The following is a 21,872-nucleotide window of genomic DNA, read 5'->3' on the forward strand; positions in this document are numbered from 1 at the left end:
GTTGACTGCCAACATTACCAAATGACTTGATGCAGGCTTCTCACCAGGAATTGAACTCCATGTCAACGCCATCTCAGAGTCTATCCGGCAATGATGGTCCCTGGAGATCGGGACCTCCCAGACACAGTGTCGAAAGCTTCGAGACAGGTCGTCTTCGTCCTCGACATCGTCATACAGCACTGCCTCCATCACCATGGTGCTCTCCAAGCCTCAGCTCGACTCCCTTCCGAACGAGCTCCTCTACCAGATCCTCTCTTACCTCTCCGAAGACCCGCCGTCAATTCGCCAAGTCCATGAACCTCCCAGTCTGAAGATCACCCGTTCCCACCGACGCAATCTCAAACACCTCTCGTGCACCTCGTCTCGCTTCCTCAAGCTCGTGCGACCGCTGCTCTTCGCCCACGCGTGCTTTGACATCGAGGATACAGAACCATTTCTTTCGTTCGTGAAGCGCTCCGGACTGAGCCGAAATGTGGACTCGATCGTGGTGCTCGTGCGCACGGCATACCTCGCTTCCAAGGAGCAGCTCTTCTGGTGGCGTCGCGTGCTGAGCGACCTGGATCCGCTGCGCATTACCATCGTCGCTGCACCGACTGTCGTCGGCGAGATGGCCGCCACCAAGATCATGGATGCGCACAGCTGGGCGTTTGATATCCCCTTTCAGATCCTGCAACTGGAGCAGGACCCCCGGACGACGAGCAGCAGCAGCCGCAGCAGCCGCTTCACCTTCCCCGACCTGAGCGCTTGTCCCAGTTTCCTTCACGCGCGACGGTGGGACTCGCTCGTCTTCAACGAGTCATCCTCGCTCAAGGCTTACAATCACTACGAGTACTTTCTCTACCACATTCCCTCGTTGCTAGATACCTGGGGAACGCCATCGACTGTGCCACCGCCGATCGAGTCCTTCGACCCGCTCGCCTCCCTCCGGTATCTAACCTCGTTCCACTACACGGCGGTCTTCCCCTTCTACAACCACATCGGGGTAGTCCTCGACGTGGTAGAGCGGATGATGATCAATCTGCAATCGCTCACCGTGCAGCTCGCGCCGGGCCCGAACAACCGCGTCATCGAGGACGAGCAGAGAGGGTCCATGGATCCCAACGACCCCTGGATGGAGCTCTCGACGGGGTACTCGCTCATCGCGCATACGGTCCGCGATCTCGGTGCGCAGAGGACGCTCACGACGTTTCGGTCGTGCGACTACGACATCGAGGCGCTCAGGTCGAATCTCGCCGTCGTTGTGGACGACGTCCTCTCCGATAGCGAGTGGCTGCACGACGGCCACGGAACGTGGACGAGGATTGAGCGGCCATTCCAACGAGCGGGAGACGCATCTGTTGCGCAGTCCTAATATTAGGTGTATGAAGACGGACCAGAAACTCGTTAAGATCCAGCATCGCATCATTCTACAGTACAAACATCTGCCTACTGATAGGGTAAGGATTTTTCTATCGAGAAATACACCTAACGATTGCAGAACCGATCGATCCTGCCCTTCATGACATGGATCATTCAACAAACGTATACATTAAAAAAAAAAAGGAAATAATAGACACATCATTGCAACAGTAACAGAACTCCATCCATGTCCAGAATGCCGAAGATATATCCACACAGCTTTATAACCGAAGGGAGAAAAAAAAAGGTCCATAGTAACAGAAGAACCCCATTCTCGATTGTCTCAATAGGCATTAAACATCGACCGCGTGCAGTTCCCGTTGCGTATAGGGATTCGAAACAGGAATACCTGCTTTGCGCTTCGACTGAGGCTTGGGCCGGGAAAGTGTGTATCTGGAGAGAGTTTAGTTGTGTCAGCGTCATATGCTCAAAAATATTCTCGATACAAAGGTGATTGATTGGACGTACTTGGCAAAAGCTCGTGACAGCGCCTTCTTACAGCTGACTTTCTGGCTGCCAATGAATGATTCCACCGTCACGGCAATCGCCCGGTCGATGTCCTGCGACGAGCAATAGTCGGACAGACGCATCTTGCAGAATGCCTCTGCGATACGCATAATGGCTTCCAGGTGGCGGACCTGTTCGACGTGTTATCAGATCAGCAGCTGCGACTGTATTTTTTCTAAAGGTATTCTAACGTACCGTGATCGGGTAAGCTCCCGTAGCCAAAGACTCCCGTCTCATGTCGGCGAAGAGTCGCGCGATCTTATCCTGATCAATCTGGTAGAGTTTGGGGTGGCATCTCTCCCTGGCGTAGAGAATGTATTTCCGCAGCAGTTCCTGCGGAATCTCGCCTTCTTTCTCCTCCACCGCCTTGCGCTCGGCTTCCTCTCGCTGGCGTTTTTCCTCCTCAGTAAGAGGAAGGCGGTTGCCATCCTTGTCAATTCGATATCCCTCCTCATCGATACGATTTCCGTCTTTGTCGATGAGATTGCCTTGGTCGTCTCTGAGGGGCTTGGGAGGATTGGCACGGTGGTGCGACTCGACCACGAAACTGGCCAACCGCTCATCTTCGTCAGGCTGGACCGTGTCGCGGATAACGCACAGGATGTCGAAACGAGAAAGGATAGGCTCGGTAAGTTCGACATTCTGCGAGAAGGGAAGCGTGCTATTGTAACGGCCGCCAATCGGGTTGGCCGCGGCGATAACTGCGCAACGGGCTTGAAGCGTGGTGACAATACCGGCTTTCGAAATTGAAATCGTCTGCTGTTCCATGGCTTCGTGGATTGAAGTACGATCCTGGTCGTTCATTTTATCGAATTCATCAATCAAGCAGGTTCCACGGTCAGCGAGCACGAGTGCTCCACCCTCCAAAGTCCATTCACTCGTCAATGGATCCTTCCGAACGCTGGCTGTCAGACCGACGGCACTGGCTCCCTGGCCGGTCGCGAACACCGATCGATGGGCGGTCTTCTCAACATACTTGAGGATCTGAGACTTGGCGGTACCCGGATCACCAAGAAGCAGCACGTTGATGTCACCACGAATGGGCATCTTGCCTTGAGCCTCTTTCCTCACTCCTCCGAAAAGCGAAAGCGCAACTGCGGTCTTCACGTCCTCGTGGCCGTAGATACTCGGGGCAATAGAACGGATGATCTTGTCGACAATATCGGGATCCTTCGAAAGGGCCCGGATTTGGCGCTCATCCTCCTCTGTCAAGTGGAAACCAGCCATCTGGTCATGGGACTTGACAATATAGTTGGCCTCAATGATCGTGGAAAAGACGGGGAACCCGTTCTTGTTGTTAAGCTGTGCATCATAGCTGTTCCGATAAATACCAGTGACCTCAATCTCATCTCCAGGCTTAGCACTGTCGATGAGGTCAGCGAGAAGAATAACCTCGCGCTGCCGCGGAAGACGTCCTGGAGGGACAGTGCCCGGCGACTCTTGCAGGGTCAGCTTCTGATAATTTCGGTAAACCGTCTTCTCCGAATTCATGGTGAAAGGACCCCTCGACTGGCAGTTCTGGCAATATGAAATCTTGACTTCGGCAGCCGCTTCCTGCTGGAAAGGACCAAGAGTGACGCCGCATTTGTTGCACAAGAACATGACGTATTTCAGCTGGGGAAACACGCCAGTCCGTCGCGTGACAACTCCGCTGACGCGGACAAGGCAGTTCAGATGGGACTGACGCAGTTCTCTGAGCGAGTAGACGATCGGGAGATCGGTGATCCGCACGTGGATCTCATTGTGGATGTCAGCATATTGTGGGTAGTGGAACAGTGTGATATCCAGAGCAGTCTGGTCAAAAATCTTCAGCACCTCTGTAGGCTCATTTGCGACAAAGTACGCAAGAACGGCCCTACTCGAGGCGAGGTGATCATAGGAGACCTCCAGAGATGCGGAGTTCACTTCACCAAGAGTTTTGACTCGATTCCCATAGACCGATTGACCAGAGGCGTCGATGTACTCGGTCAAAAACGCTTTGAACTCGCGACTGATGGACCGCATAACCTGCGGCTGCAGGATCCACTCCGTGAGATTGCCAGCCTTGACATCACCCAGCTCCTCAAGAGAGAGTTCTTCCTCCATGATATCATCGCCCATGTCGACGTCCTCACGGTCCTCGTCGTAGTGATGCCTTCGTCGACGGGGCTGTCTGGTGAGATCCATGTTGGCATCCTCGTCGTCGTCTTGCAAAAAGGCCGCAGGCATCCGGCGGCGGCGGGCAAGCTCCCGGTCCCGCTTGTTCAGACGGGCCTCCAGCTGTCGACGGGCACCAATGTCGAGCTCCTCCTGCTCCTCGTCGTCAATGTAGTCGCCCTCGTATCGCTGAGGGCGGTCGAGGTCTCGGTAATCTCGCTCGAAGTTGTCGCCGAAGAGGTCAATGCCATCCTCGTCCTCTGCCATTTCATCGATATCATCGATGTCACCCGCAAACTCCTCAGCCTCATCTCGGTCGAGCTCATCGTCAAATGGAAGCATCGGAGGGGATGAGGGCGGAGCTGTTGAATCAATCAGTAGATCTTCACGCAGCAGATCAGAATGTAGACATACGGCTTGATGGGGGTGCGACCGACGACGACTCATCATCAGGCTCTCTGGATCTCTTGCGGCGGGTCAAGTTACCCAGGCCGCGATTCCCAGCAGAGTCGCTGGGACGGAGAGGAGAACTGGATGGCATCAGTTATCCTGTCTGAGATAAAAACCTGGTTCGGTTGTAGATCTCACCTCATGGTGGTCTTTTGTCTTCGATCACAATATGAATTTTAAACCATTACAAGAAAAAGAAAACAAGAGAAAGCGCAACGACCAAACGATATGCGAAGGAAGGCCGCAGGAAGGACACTGGCGTTGCACAAATTTGGAGGAGCGCTGCTTTCCGACTGAAGGGAGCGAACTTGCAGATTGCAGCGGGTTTGGTGTGGTCCCTCTTGGACGCGTCCGAGGCGCGAGACGCGTCGTGGACGCTTTTCAATTAATCCCAATCGGGAAAGGCAGCAGCCGGCCACAGCATCATGGGCTGGGCCAACAAATTATTTAAGCCTCACTTGACTATGCAGTATCACTTTCATTCATCTCTAAATTTTCAGTCATCTTCACGATGGGGAAGAAGTACTTTGAAGGACAGACATAACAGTAAGCTCTGCTTGCTGAGCACGTCTGCTCACTGTGCACGCTGCATAGGCGATGGATACTCCATGTCTAGAGAAATATTCCTGTAAGAGTGTCTTCTATTTCAAAGAATTATTTCATCTAGATAGTTAGACTGTAATCTGTAATCTGTACATGGCATAGAGGTACAGAGTACTCCGTAGAACTCGCTGCGTTGACGCTGTCTCAACAAACAAAGCAAACATTCAATTAAGGTGTTTCGCGCCTCGCGTCGTTCCGCGCGCCGGCTGTGAGCGGAGCGGAGGTGCCTCCATGCTCATCAATCAGCTCATCATCAACCTGCGATCTTTCATCCAAGCCTTGGCTCCATGTTTGAAAAGCGTCAATAATTAACCATTGCAATGGATCCTCCAGCTGTCGCCGACCATTCCAGCGAGGCCCAGAATAAGGGTCCTGACCACAACAACAAGAGCAGTCGCCGTCGGGAGAGTTTCGCCTCGCAGGATTCACAGACGGCAGAAGAGTATGTCGATCGCATTTCGTTCGTCCTTTCTTGTCCATGAAATGGTTTGCTGACCGGATTTGAATATTCCAGGTTCATCGATTCGCAGTTGAAGCTCGAAGCCGATGCGCGAGAAGTCCTGCCCTATGTAAGCGACCAGATTATCATAATAAATAAACAGTATTAAAATGCGAACCTGATGACTGATTGATGTAGTCCTTCGACTCATGCACACAACCATTAGGTCCTCTCCGACAGACGCTTTTTTCCTGCTTGACCTGCAATCCGCCTCCCGAAAACCCCGACGAGCCGTACACAGCCGCCGGGGTGTGCTATTCATGCTCCATCTCCTGCCATGGCGAGCACAACTTAGTCGAGCTGTTCAGCAAGAGGAATTTCGTATGCGATTGCGGCACTTCGCGCCTGCCATCGACGTCGCCGTGCACCCTGCGAAAGGACCCGGAGACGGGCGCTAAAGGGATGCATTCGCAGAAACCGGCAGAGGGCAACAAGTACAACCACAACTTCCGCAATCGGTTCTGCGGCTGCGGTGAGGAATACGATCCGCACAAGGAAAGGGACGATGTTTCAGTGCCTTGGTCTGGGGACTGTCGAGACAGGCGGCTGTGGGGAGGACTGGTGGCATCCGGAATGTCTCATCGGGCTCCCACGCGGGTGGCGGAAGGCTGCTAAGTCGGATGCAGCTAAGCATGAGGGAGAGAACGGTACCGCCGAGGAAGACGATGGAGAGGAGGACGATGAAGAAAGCCTTCCTCCGGGTTTCCCGGAAGAAGATGATTTCGAAACGTTCATTTGCTACAAATGCCTGGATTCCAATCCATGGTTGAAACGATACGCCAACACGCCGGGCTTCCTGCCTCCAGTTCACAAAGACGGAGGATTGCGTGGTCCAAAGGGTGCGGCTGAAGAGAAGCAAGAGCAATCTACGGGGTCACGAAAACGCAAGGCGGATGAAGCAGAAGATGAGCGCGACTCGAAGCGAGCAAAAGGTGACGAAACGAATGAAAATGAAAACGGAAATGAAAACGGACAAGTTAAGAAAAAGGAAGAGCCTGCAGATTCGACACCGCCAAAGCCCAAGCCCAAGCACGAATCACTACCCCGGGATGCTCCCACAGGAACATTCTCTCTCTTCGTCAAAGAAGACTTCCGCGAGCGCCTGTGCCACTGTCCAGAGTGCTTCCCGAACCTGATCCCCCACCCACAACTCCGCGAAGAGGAAGAAACATACGAACCACCTTTGTCGGAAGACGGCGACGCAGCAAACGGCAGCCAAGGCACCGGAAGTCTGCTTGAGAGGGGCGAAGCCGCACTGAGCAACATGGACCGCGTGAAAGCCATCGAGGGCGTGATGGTGTACAACCACCTGCGCGACAAAGTGAAGGAGTTCCTGAAACCCTTCGCCGAGAGCGGCAAACCCGTCAGCGCGGAGGACATCAAGGCGTATTTCGAGAAGCTGCGCGGCGATGACCTTGCGATTAAAGAAGCTGGCGGTCTAGCATCAGCGTTTGGAGGGGGACGATCTGACGACAACGGTGGTGGAGGAGAGGGCGACAACCGGAGAGAACAAAGTGGTAAGTAGTCAAGAATTTTCATTTTTTTTAAAAAAAATAAGAAAACGAGGCACCAGACTAACTCAGACAGGCTACTAGGCTACTAGCAAACTTCACTTCAGCTGACTGATATTCACCTTCACTGTTATGATGTAATCCTATCTTACACATGTACGAGTACGAGTTATGAAGGTTAAGGGAATTCTTTCTTTTTAATTTCGGGTGATAATTCAATTGTCGATTCTATTCCAATTCCAATTATGACTGGACGGGCGCAATCGCAATAACGATGCATGATGCACGGTGCACACCATAATAATAATGACAATAATGACACGGAAAGGCGGGAGGGACAAGGACAACAATATTAAGTTTCTTACTTTTTTTAAAAAAAAATGAGGTAATTTTTATTTCTTTCCTTTTTTTTTCTTTATTTTTTTATTCTTTTTATTCTTTTTAACTTCTCACGAAAGTCAGTCTCCTAATACTACCAGTAAATAAAGTAAAATAAATTGAATTGCAATGCTGAACAAGACACGATCGATTCTCTCTCGCTAACTTACTTCCAGAAGTAAGTAAATAAGTAACTAAGTAAATAACTATAAGTACTTGAAGTACTATAAGTACTATTCAAGACGATCAATCAAAGTCAAGTAGTCAAGGCAAGGCAAGACAAGAAAAGAAGAATACTTACTTATTTAGGCACTTACAGCTCAGCCCTAGCATGTATGAATGTACAGTACATACCTACATATATGTATGTACAGTACATTACTTAGTTCACATCTACCCAGGCCTAGTCCACAGACGCTGTACAGTACATACGCTGTACATACAACACTCTACGGAGTACATATCTCGTGGTCTTGTCGGTCGGGTCAGGTCCCGCCCGGTACCTGCCTAAGGTTAAGTGATTTTGATTCCGACTTGCTAGGTAAGTACGAATGCCTTACTCAGACCAGACAGACAACCGGGTTTGAAGTTGCAATCTAGCTGTATCTCACTTTGTTATAGGTATAGGTAAATCCGCGTATATATTAGGTTATGGTTATGCATATGTTATGTGTGTTCTTTCTTATTTGGACAATTGGACAATTGGACAATTGGACAATCAAACCTGAGAGCAGAGCAATTACAAAAACAGACAGACAGACAGACAAACAGACAGCAACGAGACTAGAGACTAAGCGAACGAGACTAAATAATGAACGCTAGACACACTGGGGAGTTACGCTTGGAAAAGGAAAAAAAAAGAAAATGTCAAGGAGAGACAGCCAAAAAAAAACTTGCAAACCCCTTTCACCCCAAAAGAAGTTCAGCTCAACTCATCCAACTCCAACCCATGCATGCAAGAATGAATTCAGCTCAAAGGTATCAACTCAACAAACCCGCTTCTCCCAAAAGACCCAACAGAATGCCAGTCGCTTGCAACATCATTTCAAGGTCGTGACACGTGACGAGCGTTAGTTATCTCTATGAATGATGATGATGAGTGGTGGTATATATTGGCTCGATTGCGAGAAAGCACCCAACAACTTGAATCCAAACTCGGAACGGATCGAGCGTGAACCCAGTCTTTTGAGAACGCCGGAAAACCCCCAAACCGTAAAACTCCTTGAGTAAGCAAGCAAAAAAAATCCCCAATGTCGCTAGTGTTGCAAAAGAGACGAGACGAATGAAATACTTCAGACGAAATGAAAGGAAATATAACTGCAGGAATGACAGCATGCACAGGCGGGGAGGATGAATAATAGATCAGAGAAAGAAAACAACAAATCCAAACAGACATGCTATGCTTTTGTGATGCAAACTTTCCAAAAACGACAAAACAAACGACATTGCACGACACGATATTCAATCTCGAAAAAACGACAGACACAAAATCAATCAGTTGTATGCGTTTGATATAGATATTTATCATATAATCTGCTGGGGCGGCCGCTAAAAACTGAACAGCCCACTTCGTTTCTTCCCCAACGGGTAAACGACCAAAGCAGCCAGGAACAGTCCCACCGTGATGCCAATGGCAACCTGGACCATTCCGTATCCAATGTCAAAGACCACCCCCCCGTAGAGCCGGGGGTTGGCTCCATACAGCGACATGTTCTGTTGCGCCTGCAGGAACCCTTCGGTGCCGTTGCTGATGATCGAGTAGAAGGATTGATTGCCCGTTATCTCGTCGGCCGACGTGATGCCCGACACCAACGAGCCACTGGCCGCCAGGCCCGACGGCACCTGCACAAAGATGGCAGGCAGGATCGCCGCCGCCGCGAGGCCGTGCCGGAGCCGACTGTAGAGATTGCCCATCACCCCGATAACAAAGGCACCTAGCGCGTTGGACACTTGCGTGTTGGAGTCGAATCGTTTCATCGAGAAGTAGTTGGTGATGTACCCGCACAGGGAGATGATCAGCATCATGGGCACCTGTCGCCATTTGGCTTGGTTGATGGTCGTGAGGCAGAACGTGAAGAGCACCACAAACGGGAAGCGTTGCAGATATTCGTTCCGAATCGGACTCGCCGGGCACGTGTAATCCGAGGAGGCATTCGCGTCCAGCAGACCATACACGGCCGTGCCGATCGTGATCCCAAACCCGAGGAAAAGAGAGTAGATGATGGCGTACACCATCCGCACCGAGCCAGCCACGATGCTGCGCGATTGCAGCTCCAAGCTACCACACAGCACCACATATCCCGGCAGGATGAGGGCGATGGAGGATTGGGCCAAGGCGGCGAAACAGAACAGACGACCCCCCTGGTAGGGGATGCTGCCAAAGGCTCGGGCGAGAAAGGACGTGAGCACGGCGGCCGAGATCTCAAAGACGTTCGCGTACAGATGCGACCGGGGCGACAGGACCAGCTGCAGGATGCCCACCAGACAGCCGAGTACGAAGGCAATCGGCATGTCGATGGGCCGCGCCCCAAAGGCAAAAGGGCCCACCGTGGCGCTCGCAAATCCATGCATGAGGATCTGCACCCAGATGCTGAACTTGGGCTTCCGCTTCATGACCTCGTCCAACTGCTGGATCGCTTCCTCGACGCCGATCACGTCGTGGACGACCTCCTTATAGATCTGATGGACATCCTTCAGCCGACCCAGATCGACGCCTTGGGAGGCTTTGACCAGCTTGACTTCGGTCGTGTGCGTGGAGGCATCGTCAAAGGAAATGATCATGCAGCCGGGGATGTACAAGAACTGGCCGTCGATTTCCAGCACGCGCGCCGTCATGCGCATATACTCCTCCAGCCGGTGAGTGGGCGCCCCGTACTTCATCAGGGCCCGGCAGAGCCGCATCAGATAGCGCTGCCGGGACAGAATCTCGGCGATGTGGACGGTGATCCGGATCTCATCTTCCAGATGGGGTTTCATCAGGCGCTTGGCCATCCCGGACAGGCCTCCGCTGCTCCGGGACCGTTTCAGGATGGGCCGCTGGCCGGTGGTGCTCGAAAACGAGTTTTTGGCACTGGTGCTGGCCAGCGAGGTGGCCGAGAGGTTGGGCGACTTGTCGTACCACTTCCGGGGTTTGGGAGGCTTGTTGTTGTTGTTGTTGTTGTTGGTCGCGGCGGAATCCCGACTCAGGGACCTCCCGCGGACGCTGCCTTCGCCCATGCTGCCCTTCCGGCTGTGATGGCCGCTGCCGAGGCCATGCTGGCCCGGGGGCAGCTCATACAGCTTGAGCAGGGTCGACAAGATGCCGCCCCGGTAGTGGGTGGGCGGAGCCACATGGGCATCCGGGTCGCGGTCTTCGATGGGCGTCACCTGTCCTGAACGTAATCCGGGAGAGGGAGCACGAATCCGGGACAGGGGATTGAACTCTCGTCGGGTCATTTGGCGGACGAGCTGGTGCGCTTCAGAGGTGTGGGTGGAACGTCGCCGGTGCCGCTCGTCGCTCTCCTCTAGCGGGCCCTCGTCATCGTCGTCGGTCGAGTCGTCGAACTGTTTCTCCGGAAGAGTGATCAGAGGGATCTCATCACCATCTTCGAAGAGAGCGCACTCGGTGGGTGTGGAGGCAACAGAGGACGGCACACTGGAGAGAGGGCTCGGCCGGGGGGATTTGGAGGTGGAGGAACGACCGAGCTGGGAGGCCAGGCGTTGCGCGCGCTCTTGGGCGGAGTGGATCGCTCTGCCTTTCTCATCGCCGATCTCATTGTCGAGATCCTCGTCCCGGACCCCCGGGGAGCTGGCTCTCGAGTGCAGGGTGGATCCGGTGACATCGGAGGACGCGTTGAAGCCCTCATCGGTCAAGGGCGGGGGCAGGACTGAGCTTCTGCCCAGTTTATCGGCGTATGGAATGCGGACGGTGGGCGCGGGCCTCTGGGGAAGCAGGCCGCCTTCACCTGACGTCGAGCGGGCGCCCTGTTGCCCATCATCGGACTCAGGCTCGTTGACGGTGAACTTGACGCGATTCGCGGCTTTCAGTATGCCCGCATTCCGTGGCTTGCTCTGCGCGCCCCCTGGCCCCGGAGCGCGATCAGAGGGGACGCTCTCATTGGGCGTGGGCAAGGGCGATGTATGTAAGCTCGAGGATCTGCTCGAATCGACCAGAGGGTCTGTTGCACTTGAGCCCTGGTGGCTGTTACTTGTATGCTGGGGGTTGGTAGAGGGCAGCGGAAGATCGAAATAGCCGCCCGCCATCTCTCAGACCGGAGGTGGACACTCGTGTCGATCTTGCAGATTCCAGGGAAGCAGCGGGCCTCCGCGAGTGATTGGCGAGGGGCGAGGGGGGGGGATCTGTTGTGGAAGTGAGAGCGAGAGAGGTCAGTGGAATGTAGCCCGGCAACGGTCAGCAATGTTGCATCACCGCTTCGCACTCAAGGCTCAGGGCGACCGTCACCGCACAGAAGAAAAAGGTTATAATGAGGCGAGAAGAAAGCAAGTTCCGGTGGCCCAACAGTTTTTGTAAATCTAATCTGACTCGAGCTCGGCTGCAGCGGGACGTTGTGCAGCGGCCGGTCTGGAGGGTCGCGGTACACAGACGCTGATGGGGATGGCCACTACCGAGGATACGTCATGGAGTGCATATAAGCAGAAGCAGGGCCCTGCTGGGAGCTGGAGAGCCTAGGCGTGTGGTGCTGTCTGGAGATGAAGCGGTATGGCAGCGTGGATGCCGATGCAGCGAGGATAGATGGACAGTGCGGTGGTAGTGCAGTGCACCTAACAGGGAAGGCAATCTGGGGTAGAGAAGGGATTGCACAAAGCACCAGGATGGCCGAGAAAAGAGCGACGCGAACGAGAGGCAGTCGATCAAGGAGACACAAGCGACGGCCAGGATCGAGGCGCGCGGCAGCAGAGATTGCACGATCTCGCAGCTGCTATCCGGCAGCGGGCGTGCACAGAGGCAGCAACGGGCCTGGGCGAACCTGGCCAGCGCAGGAGAAGGGAAGCAGAGCCGCGAACGGAAGCAGACAGGCACATGAATGAATGAATCGAGCGCATATTAATAAATATTGAAGGCGACGCAGCGGCCGATCCATGCTGGCAGCGCGATGTGCGTCGAGCGGGTCACACCCTGCCCAAGGCCCCTCCTCCCCTTTCTGCTTTGTCGCCTGAGCTCTCCCCGTCCGCGCAATTCGAGCAAAGAAATGGGGTCCGTGAGCCTTGCATCCTGGGCTGACGGTTTCAGCATCTGGCATGACCCAGTGCACGGCCTCCTGACGGGCAGTCCTCGTGGGCCGCGATGGCGGTGGAGGGAGCTTACTCGAGGATGCTGGGGACGGTGTGGCGAATGGAGGGCTCCACGGCGAGTCACACCAGATGGCAGCTGCCCATGCCAGGCTGGAAGTAAGTTAATTTTTTTTTGTTGCTTTTGATATCAGCCCGACCGAGAGAGGTCGACCCCGCCGGCCCGAGAAGACGAAGAACAGTCTGGATTTTCGGGATGGCGCTGCCCGGCGGCGGTGGAGACGCTCCAAGCTTAGAGGATCCATCGCGCGTTTAGCTTAACTGATGCCTCGAAAGGAGACCATCCAGAACGTGCTTGTGTCTCGCCATTATTAGGTACACCGTACAGTAAATTAAAATAAAGTCATGATGTCTGCGAGCTAGTGTCGCCAGCTCTCTCTACCAAGATAAGCCATCCGATGACCAGGACAATCACACAGCCCACTACTATAGACACATTCTGTACACACGCACTGATCGACCACAGGGATAGCACTCCGGAGCAAGGGAAATATCTTCAGGCATTTTCTGTCGATGAAACGACCCGATTACGTGTCGAGTGGGTGTCGAAATGGGACATGCTGAAGAGTCGTCCGTCCTGACATCAACATGCCTGTCCCTGGACTCCTGATCAGCATGTGAATCCGGCGCGACTATCAGTCCTCCCTTTCTGCACATGTCACTGCAATGCACGGGCCATCGCATGCAGCCTGGTCGGGCCGCCCGAAAAGGGAGATGCCGGTAGCAGGGAGTGAGCATGCATTGCAGCAGCACTCGGCATATTATTTGTTGATAATAACTGCTGCATGCAGTAGATACAGACCACGAGGGTGCTGGCTGTTAGCGTGTGTCTCACCGTCTATTTCTTTTTTTTTCCTTTTTTTTCCAGGTCGCGGCGAACAGCCCTGGCCTGTGGAAATAGCAAGCTGATAGATCGGCAGGCAACCCTAAGCTCGGCACTCCCGCCACTCTGGGTCTCTGCCGATCGTCTCGCCCTAACGGCGGCTCTCCCGGCCCGGCGCCGGCCATTGGGCAGGCAGAAAATAGAACTGAACTGCTTGCTGCACGCCGCTGATCGGGGAATTTCCCGGCCCACCACACTATCCAGCAATAGCCGCTGCCCAGCGCTAATAATGCTCGCTCTCGATATCTTTTTTTCCTTCTTGATTCAGTCGATCCCATCCTGTCATCCTCGCCCAGAATGATTCCATCCTCCGGGCACCCCCTGGCACGAATCGCCACGGTCTGACGGGGGAAAAAAGAGAATGGAGAACAGTGACCACCAGCGTAGCATTGTCCAGCCAAATAAATAAATAAGACGGTTAGGCGCGCCTGCCATTGGCTGTCGCACGAGTCAGGCGAATGGCCCAGCGCGTCTCCCGCTGATATATTTCCTGCCGGGTGGAGAACGGCGGTTACGCAACGACTGAAGTATCAAGTCACCTCCGCTGCTCCCGTATGCGTCCCGGTTTCCGGTACAACATCACCGCTGGCCCTACGGGTATGACCACGCCGGGCCAGTCGCTGGGTTGTCAAAGTCGCCTCCCCCGTTTCGTCAGAGGCATTGCATTGGGTCCGTCTGGAGTATCGCCAGTGTACAGTCCACAGTCCTCCGTATCCAACGCCATATCGTCGTCTCCACCCTTCTGGCAGGGATGAAGATAGCTGATGGACTGTGGCCCAGATACGATAGACGGCCATGGCATGTCCTCGATCATGAAAAAACCATTGGCCATGATACCTACTGTGACCCTGTGAGTGAGTGCGCCTTGCATGCTTCATCACCTCAAGGCCCACCCACACACATGCATGAGTGCATACTGATACTACCCCCACGCACAGAGACGTGACAGCAGCGCAGTCAGCAGTGGCTTCTCCAGAGGAAGCAGCAATAAATCACCGTCACAAGGATAAGCCACATCCTGCGATGGAGTTGCGAGTGTAGGATCAAAGCGCCCCCGGCTCATGAGTCACGGACTCGAGTGACACTCATTTCACGCACACGACCAATACGAAATTGCCATCCAGGGCATCCGTTCAGCACGGAAGGCAGCTACATGCCTGTGACCGGAAGTCTCGAGTCGCATGGCCAAGAGAGTTTTGTGGGGGCTGCAGATACTCGAGCCTTCTCTGGTGTCTCGTCCTCTCACCATCCCCAGCTGAAGAGCCATGTTGTACGAGTCTCCCCGATGTCAATGTATTGCACCCGATGGACACAGATTGCGGGGATTCTTGTCCCTCACGAGACGTAAGACGTGCAGTGTCCCAGATCACGTCGTAAAAAGACTCCATTTTCGGCATCCGGGACGACTGGATGGAGTAAAAGATGGCGAGCCTATCACGGTATCAAGAGCTAAAATTTCTCAACCACGGGACAAAGCTCGTCGACGCCAAGCAGCAGGTCGATAACGGCAATCGTCAGCTCGTGACAGTGGCCACCGCAATCTGCCAGATGACTCCTGAAGTCGCTCCAGACCGCTTCGATCCGTCACGCTTGATAGCTAGCGGCTTCAGTGACCTGTGATCCGTACGACATGTTCTGTTGAGGACCCATGCGATTGGCGCAAAGCCGAGATAGAGTAGAGGGCGATCTGGATCCTGGATGTCTGCCCAACGACCCAGGCTCCAGCCCGTCGCGAGACCCACTCGCCGAATTGCTCAGAGATAACGCAAAACGACGGCTTGACGGGTGATGGCGCCTCATAACCTACCTTCCCGCCGCAATGCGCGCGACGCAGGCCCGGGACCGAGCTAGGATCCTAACTTTAGCTCCGAGCATGTGCTTTAGCCTTTAGTACAGATAGCTGTAGTGATAAAGGAAGAGAGAAAAAAAACAAAGAAAATAAAAGGAAGCGGCAACGGGATTCTCAACCCGTTGTTGATGATCCACAATTCTTACCACGCACAACACTAGGCAAGAAAACCTCCCGCGAAACAACGGGAAAAAAAAGCTAAAAAGTCGCTGACGGCCGCACTTCTAGACTCTCATCTTAAATCCTCACCGCAAGCTAAAACAGAGGCGGTCAGCATCATGTGAACCCAAAAGGAGAAAAAAAATTTTTAAAGGGGGAAGAAGAGAAGAATTCCTCGATTAGGAAAATGGCTAGAAGGGTCTTTTTAGCGTCTAATTTAAGGCCGCATCCTAGCTTGCTTCGGCTGCACAGCCCGTCGGGGCCCTGCAGGTTGTAAAGAGCAAGCGTTATTAGCTGCCGTTCCAGGCCCCGGCTTCCGAGCCGACTGAACCGGGAGTGAGCTCGCAAGAACCATCATTTTATTCTCATCGTGGTGACACGCTGTGAGACTCTTGTCCTCCCAGAGTCAGGGCATGGACCCCCAGATCTGGGATAGCCACCGTCACAGCCGCCCACGGACCGTTTCTTGTCCAGGAATGGCAGGTCCATGTGGAACCTAACTCTGGCACACAAGATCCCCAGTCGAGGTACTCGAGGTACCATTTCAACGCCTTCAGATCAAATCATTGATACAAAGGACTCGTCCAGTGACGTTGACATACACCCACGCGCGGGTTACATGTTATTAGCTGTATAATATCCATGTCGTCACAAGAGTCTGGCGAGAAAACGGGTTCAGAGAGCTTTCGGGTGGAAAGCTGGAGATACTGATGATGACAAGTTGACAGCATTCATCCAGGGATTCCAGGTAACGTTCAGGGTTCAGCAGGTCATAACAGGAAGATTGCCAATCTCTCCTGCCACATTATTGCTCGGAAAGTCTCCTACAAGGCCCAATGCAGCAACACTGCTGAGAAAACAACCTCCCGGTGGAGTAAAAGGAAGATACTGGAAAGAAGAAGCAGCAGAAGGTACCAACAATTTCCTGGAAAAGAGAGCATACCGCAACCCTCGACCAAGAATTTGTTTATGGCTGCTGACTGCTTAGCATAGCCTTTATCCTTACTCGTCAATGGAGGCCAGCCTGTGGTATCCAGGCATGTCACTGTTATTCCGACCAATGAAGTCATTCTCTTGTCGATGACTTCACTGCCAGAGAAGTGAAAGTGAAATCGCCCTTGGAAGATTCCATGATCGTTCCTTGCTGGACTTGGGGACGTGGGCAATCTCGGTTCCCTCGGTAAAGGCAATGAATGAATTATTGGACCCGCAATATCGGTCTCTCTCCCAGACAGTTAAAGTCTCAGGGATGATGATCTGCTGATCGCCTGTTACTTATAATCTCCACATTAGAGCCTCGACAAAGCAACTATTGAGTGCTGGTCCATACTAGAGCCGTAAATCCTCACAGGTTGTTCACCCAGCCAATCATCTTGAACAACCAGCACTGTAATTGATCGAATATGCGAAACGTTTCTGGTTTCTGGGAGAGTGGAAACCGTGACGACCTGCTCATTAGAGATGGCAATCCTTTATAGTGAGTAGGCATCGTCGTTTGTGTGACTAGGTCATCTACCAGTACGAAGTAATCGAGGGCATACTCATTGAGGTATGTGCGCGTGTGTATACTCCGTATGTGCGTCATTGAATGCAATGTCAGATGTTTCACGTTCCTTTTTTTTTCGTGTTTTCCTCGGTTGGATTACTACCTCGTGCACAATACGGAGTACACTCCCGGATGAGATACGGGGAAAGAGACGCGTAATCCAACTGGCAAAACCTTGCATATAAGATTAACGATCGTATGCACAGTCGATTCGGGAAAAAGGAATCCCATTCACAACGACAGCACATAGCGTAAGCAAGGTGTGCATTATTATGGGGAGTTATGCTGATGGATCCGACAAGGCAAGTTTGGTCTCCACAACAGGACCCAGTAGTACGGAGGATGGCCAAGCCATGGCGTTCTTGATCGACAGGGGATCACATCTGGCGGGTCCTATAAAAAATGGGTACATCATCAATACGGAGTAACAGTGTGTTTGCGAGTGATTGCCAAAAAAAAACGAACGAGATGTCAACTCCAGCGGTGTTGAAGACGAAGTGGCTGGCTGGCGTGGAATGAGGATGGCTCTTACCTGACTGTCACTGACAAGCTGGGGTGGTTGAGATGGGTTCCTCAACGCTAAGATATCGATTCGATGTCCATCACTTTCCTTCATTCACCTCGACACGTAGGCATCCTTTGTGGACCTGAACTGAAACCAAGCTGCGATCTTGCTAACCTTCGAATCACCTAGAGCTAAGATCAACGACAGTTGGTAGACCAATAAACTGTGTCTGAAAGTAATTGCCATTCTCTCCCATGAAATATTAAGTAAGACATGGATCACTCAGATTGATCCAAGTGAAGGAAGTTAAAGTGAAATTGATTGTATTGGCTGGATGACGGCTTCGGGAAGTTACTCCGTAGGTACCTAAGGTAGCTGCTGCAGGCAGGAGCAACCTTCGTATTCCCGTGACCATGGAGTTCTTTAGTAAAATAAAAAAAAGGCAAAAAAAAAACACCTTTTTCTTCGGGTATCCTTATGGGATACAGATCTTCGCAGATAAGTTCTCCTACGTATTGAACAAAAAAAAGCTCATATCTGGGTATGTACAGTATATCTGCGTCACTTGAGATCGCTACTCGGATATATATATCTACAAGGGTAAACACGTAAACCGTAGGATCGATGTAGCAAACACTGTTCTTTATATTTTCTTTTTTCGTAGAAGAAAAAAAAAGGCAAGGAATGAAAATAAGCATATCATCCACACCTATTAAAAAATTAAAAAGATATACATCCACTGTCTATACAGTCAACAACAGGAAATTTACCCATACCCATATACTTATACGAGTACTATTCTTTCTAAAAAACGACGAACATAAAGCCAGTCAGTCCGCTAATGATTGAACAAATGCTCAAAGTTCCTTAGAGCTTTCATTAAAGCTATTGATATTGATTCAATCAGCCTATCCTATCATACCATCGTCATCGATCGATCGCCCCGTCCGTCGACTCCAATAATCCAGCTTAATATCCAGCTTAATTCAGAAGAAGGAACAAAAAACACAAAAGTGACAAAACGAAAACACAAAAAACTCCAACGCCCAGCTTTTCAGAAAACGAGAGAGCTTTAAGAAGGAGGAGAAGGAGGAATATTTCCCAAGAAGAAGAAGCAAAGCAACACAATGCAAGGAACAAGAAACCACGGCATGGTTTCTGGTATCACAAACAAACAGAAACAGAAACATTGACATTATAGCATGGTAATACATAAAATCCATCTCATCTCCGCTCGACACGGCTCAGTGCACCAAGAACAAGGCCAATATCCTCCCTTCGTTGTCTCTCTTGTCGTATTCGTAACCGATTCTTGTTGTTACCTGTGCCAGAACCTTCTCCTCCGCCACCACTGTCGTCTTGGTTTTCTCCTTCAATCTCCAACGTCCTCAGTGTATTCCGGGCATCCCGTTCTTCCAATCGTTGTGAGCAGATACGTAAGATCCGAGAAGATACGTCATCTGCTGCGGCTCGGTAGATTTCTATGTCGTGGATTCCAGAAGCAAATGAATCGAGGGTCGGTGCCAATGATGTGGTGATGCGGGACAGGCGTGAGGAGACTGCAGCCGGTGAGATAGGTGGTAGATTGGCGGTGGTGGTGGCGGAAGGAAGGGAAGATGACTCCTGTTTCTGGTTGTCATCTATACGGAGATTGTCAAGACCGATCGACGCGAGAAGTGACTGTTGCGAAGGATCTAGTACGGATGCATCAATGGTTTCAGGACCTTGCGGTACTGCCTCAGCCGAAGACTGGGCCTCTGTTTTCTCTGCCTGCTGTTCTGGAGGTGTCGGTCCCGACCCTGAAGTATCGTAGCGTGGAATTGAAGGAGGTCGTAGGAGGGCGTTGAGAGCAGCTCTTTCATTTTGTAGTCTTTAAAATGCAGACCAATCAGTAAAGGTTCCAGTTCACAATCGGCCTGTAACATACCGTTGTATTTGTTCCTCGAGTTCTTTGATCTTCTCGGCATTCTGAATGTTCTTCGGATTGGGTTTCTTGACAACCACAGCAGGAGGCTCTGCGTCCTCTCGTGAAAACCAGTCGGAGAGTTCGGACTTGTTCGCAAAGTCCTGAAGCAGCTCTTCCTGGATGACGCGGGCTGCGAAAATAAATCAGTCTTCTCCACGCTAAATTTCAGACTTTCAGCAAACTCACCGGCCAATCTGGCGCTGTCATCGTCGGACCGCGACCCAGATGGTTTGTCACCCATTGCCCGTGTCGCACACCACGTCAATAACACTTTCATCCGTCGAGGCTCGGATAGACCCTCGCTTGCGATGTGTTTGTAAAAGTCCGAAGTGTCTACCTCCTTATGAGGTACCGCTGTACGAAAAGCATCAGCACCCCGCTCAGTTTCAGGGCTGGGAGATTTCTGCGGAAGAATTTCCCCACCGTTGGACGCGCCCGAGTCTATCAGGGAACTGGCTCGCCGTCCCCTCATTCCTAGACTGCTCCGTCTTTGACCCTTTCCTGCTCGCTCCTCCCTCATCTCCTTATTTCGACGAATGACAGGAGTATCCGCAAATGGCAACGCGATCTTGGACGTTCCAGGCTGCGTGGGTTCGGGTGATAAAAACCCATTCGCATCGACTGCCTTTGATTTGCTCGGTCTGCCTTTCTTTCGTGGCATTTCCATGGGAAACGGGCTTTCCTCATCCCGCGCCCGAGTCGAACGATGACTTATCTCTGGCTCGGTCTGCAGTTCAGTAGAGACTCTTTTTGGACGTCCGCGTGATGGCTTCCCAGACGCAGCTCCATTTGCGCCTGCATCCTCCCCGCCAGACGCTTTGTTCGATTTCGTTTTCGGTGGTCGTCCTCTCTTAGGCGACTGATGCTGAACAGGTTCTTCCACAATGGGCTCCGGCACGGAAACTTCTTCTCCGCTTGACGGTTTTGGTTTCTTTGAGCTTGCAAATTTAAATTGGAAACCCTCAACGTCCTCGTCATAAGCTACCAGAGAAAAATATTAAACGAGTTAGTAAAAGCGAGGCATATTTGGACATAACCCATTTCCGAGGTTGCCATAGATTAAATAGTGCCGAGCGAAAATAGTCACATACCTGCTTTTCTTTTCTTCTCAGCAGCCCGCGAGGTTTGTTCCTGTGCTGCTGTCGTGTTGTTGACAGTCTTGCCCTCATCACCACCATCATCTTTTGCATTCAGGCGTGCGCTCGTCCGCCTGCCTCGTCCTTTCCCCCCAGTGTTTGCTGCAGACGACGACGCATGGCGCGACCGCGCCTGCGACGCCGCCATATTAATAGCTTTCAGAGGCTCACGACGCGTGGTCCTTGTCGTTGGAGGTGTGAGGACCGCGATGGTCATGTCAGGTGATGGAACGAAGCAGAGCCGGCGATGAAAGGATCACCCCGCGGACAATTCACCGATTTCTCAACAGGCTCTGCGAGACGTAGGACACGATCAGATCCCATGCGACACGTAACAAGCGTTGTCGTTGCGGTCGCAAATGTGTTCGGCGAGCGATTCGCAGCTGCCGCAGCCCCTCGATCCCACACCGCGTCGTACGATGGTAAGGGGGGTTGATAATCCAATAACAGCCTCCTTATCTAAACGTGCCCTTCTTCTTGTTGCCGGTAAGACCCTCTGATTGATTGCAGAATCCTGTCGCTGTCGTGGTGGTGGTGCAATCGGTCATCCGTCAGGTCGCAGTCTTGGGGAATTCGGAGAGAACGTGACTTGGGCGGTCGACGGGTCGCGCTTCGGACGGGACGCGACTACAATCCTTTTTTTCCCTCGGGACAGACGCACGCCAGCGATCCGCCGTAACCCCAAGTCGCCGCGATTGTGGCGTCCTCTGCGGCGGATTCACGCAATTGCTGCGCGCTGAGACTTGTGAAGACACGAGGGCTCAATCATTTCTCCGTTGAAGTCGCTGCACGCCGTTGTTTTGGGTCGTGGCGCGTGTGGGGATCGCGCTAGTCCGTTTCGGGCTGAGGAGGGGGAAGCCAGTTCATCAATAAGGATATTCCTCTGCAAAGCGAGGACGAGCGCTTTTATTGATGAGCACAAGGTAGAACTAGTCTTACTGCGACATAATTGCTTGTACTACCACCAGTAATTAATACCATTGGGCCTAGGTGCTCCTCTTTGTGGCCCTGTTTGGGGAAGGATGATTGATTGACCTGCAAGAAAGGAAGATGCAGG

General features: G+C 52.4%; 6 protein-coding genes across 6 annotated transcripts; 3 read left to right on the forward strand and 3 right to left on the reverse strand.

The window, feature by feature from the left end:
• Positions 1–193: 193 nt before the first annotated feature.
• Positions 194–1,351, forward strand: T310_2318 (uncharacterized protein; the record flags this gene model as incomplete). The annotated part of the gene is made up of 1 exon (XM_013474798.1): positions 194–1,351. One exon carries the CDS (start codon positions 194–196, stop codon positions 1,349–1,351), a length of 1,158 nt encoding a protein of 385 aa, XP_013330252.1.
• A 340-nt stretch (positions 1,352–1,691) lies between these two features.
• On the reverse strand, positions 1,692–4,634 carry T310_2319 (DNA replication licensing factor Mcm2; the record flags this gene model as incomplete). The annotated part of the gene is made up of 5 exons (XM_013474799.1): positions 1,692–1,791; positions 1,867–2,036; positions 2,101–4,403; positions 4,456–4,571; positions 4,630–4,634. The coding sequence occupies 5 exons, from the start codon at positions 4,632–4,634 to the stop codon at positions 1,692–1,694; spliced, it is 2,694 nt and encodes an 897-aa protein (XP_013330253.1).
• Positions 4,635–4,916: 282 nt separating this feature from the next.
• Positions 4,917–8,276, forward strand: T310_2320 (Metaphase-anaphase transition protein (Mlo2); the record flags this gene model as incomplete). Its single annotated transcript, XM_013474800.1, has 12 exons — positions 4,917–5,037; positions 5,086–5,119; positions 5,199–5,302; positions 5,428–5,536; positions 5,609–5,663; positions 5,732–6,065; positions 6,220–7,110; positions 7,624–7,660; positions 7,705–7,815; positions 7,857–8,023; positions 8,104–8,152; positions 8,234–8,276. 12 exons carry the CDS (start codon positions 4,917–4,919, stop codon positions 8,274–8,276), a joined length of 2,055 nt encoding a protein of 684 aa, XP_013330254.1.
• A 754-nt stretch (positions 8,277–9,030) lies between these two features.
• On the reverse strand, positions 9,031–11,724 carry T310_2321 (uncharacterized protein; the record flags this gene model as incomplete). The annotated part of the gene is made up of 1 exon (XM_013474801.1): positions 9,031–11,724. One exon carries the CDS (start codon positions 11,722–11,724, stop codon positions 9,031–9,033), a length of 2,694 nt encoding a protein of 897 aa, XP_013330255.1.
• Positions 11,725–12,575: 851 nt separating this feature from the next.
• Positions 12,576–13,027, forward strand: T310_2322 (uncharacterized protein; the record flags this gene model as incomplete). Its single annotated transcript, XM_013474802.1, has 2 exons — positions 12,576–12,870; positions 12,906–13,027. The coding sequence occupies 2 exons, from the start codon at positions 12,576–12,578 to the stop codon at positions 13,025–13,027; spliced, it is 417 nt and encodes a 138-aa protein (XP_013330256.1).
• Positions 13,028–18,937: 5,910 nt separating this feature from the next.
• Positions 18,938–21,032, reverse strand: T310_2323 (Mis12-Mtw1 family protein; the record flags this gene model as incomplete). Its single annotated transcript, XM_013474803.1, has 4 exons — positions 18,938–19,568; positions 19,641–19,809; positions 19,866–20,660; positions 20,771–21,032. The coding sequence occupies 4 exons, from the start codon at positions 21,030–21,032 to the stop codon at positions 18,938–18,940; spliced, it is 1,857 nt and encodes a 618-aa protein (XP_013330257.1).
• Between the last annotated feature and the right edge of the window lie 840 nt (positions 21,033–21,872).

Source organism: Rasamsonia emersonii, assembly GCF_000968595.1.
Source record: "Rasamsonia emersonii CBS 393.64 chromosome Unknown ctg1118621760022, whole genome shotgun sequence".
NCBI classification, from domain to species: Eukaryota; Fungi; Ascomycota; class Eurotiomycetes; order Eurotiales; family Trichocomaceae; genus Rasamsonia; species Rasamsonia emersonii.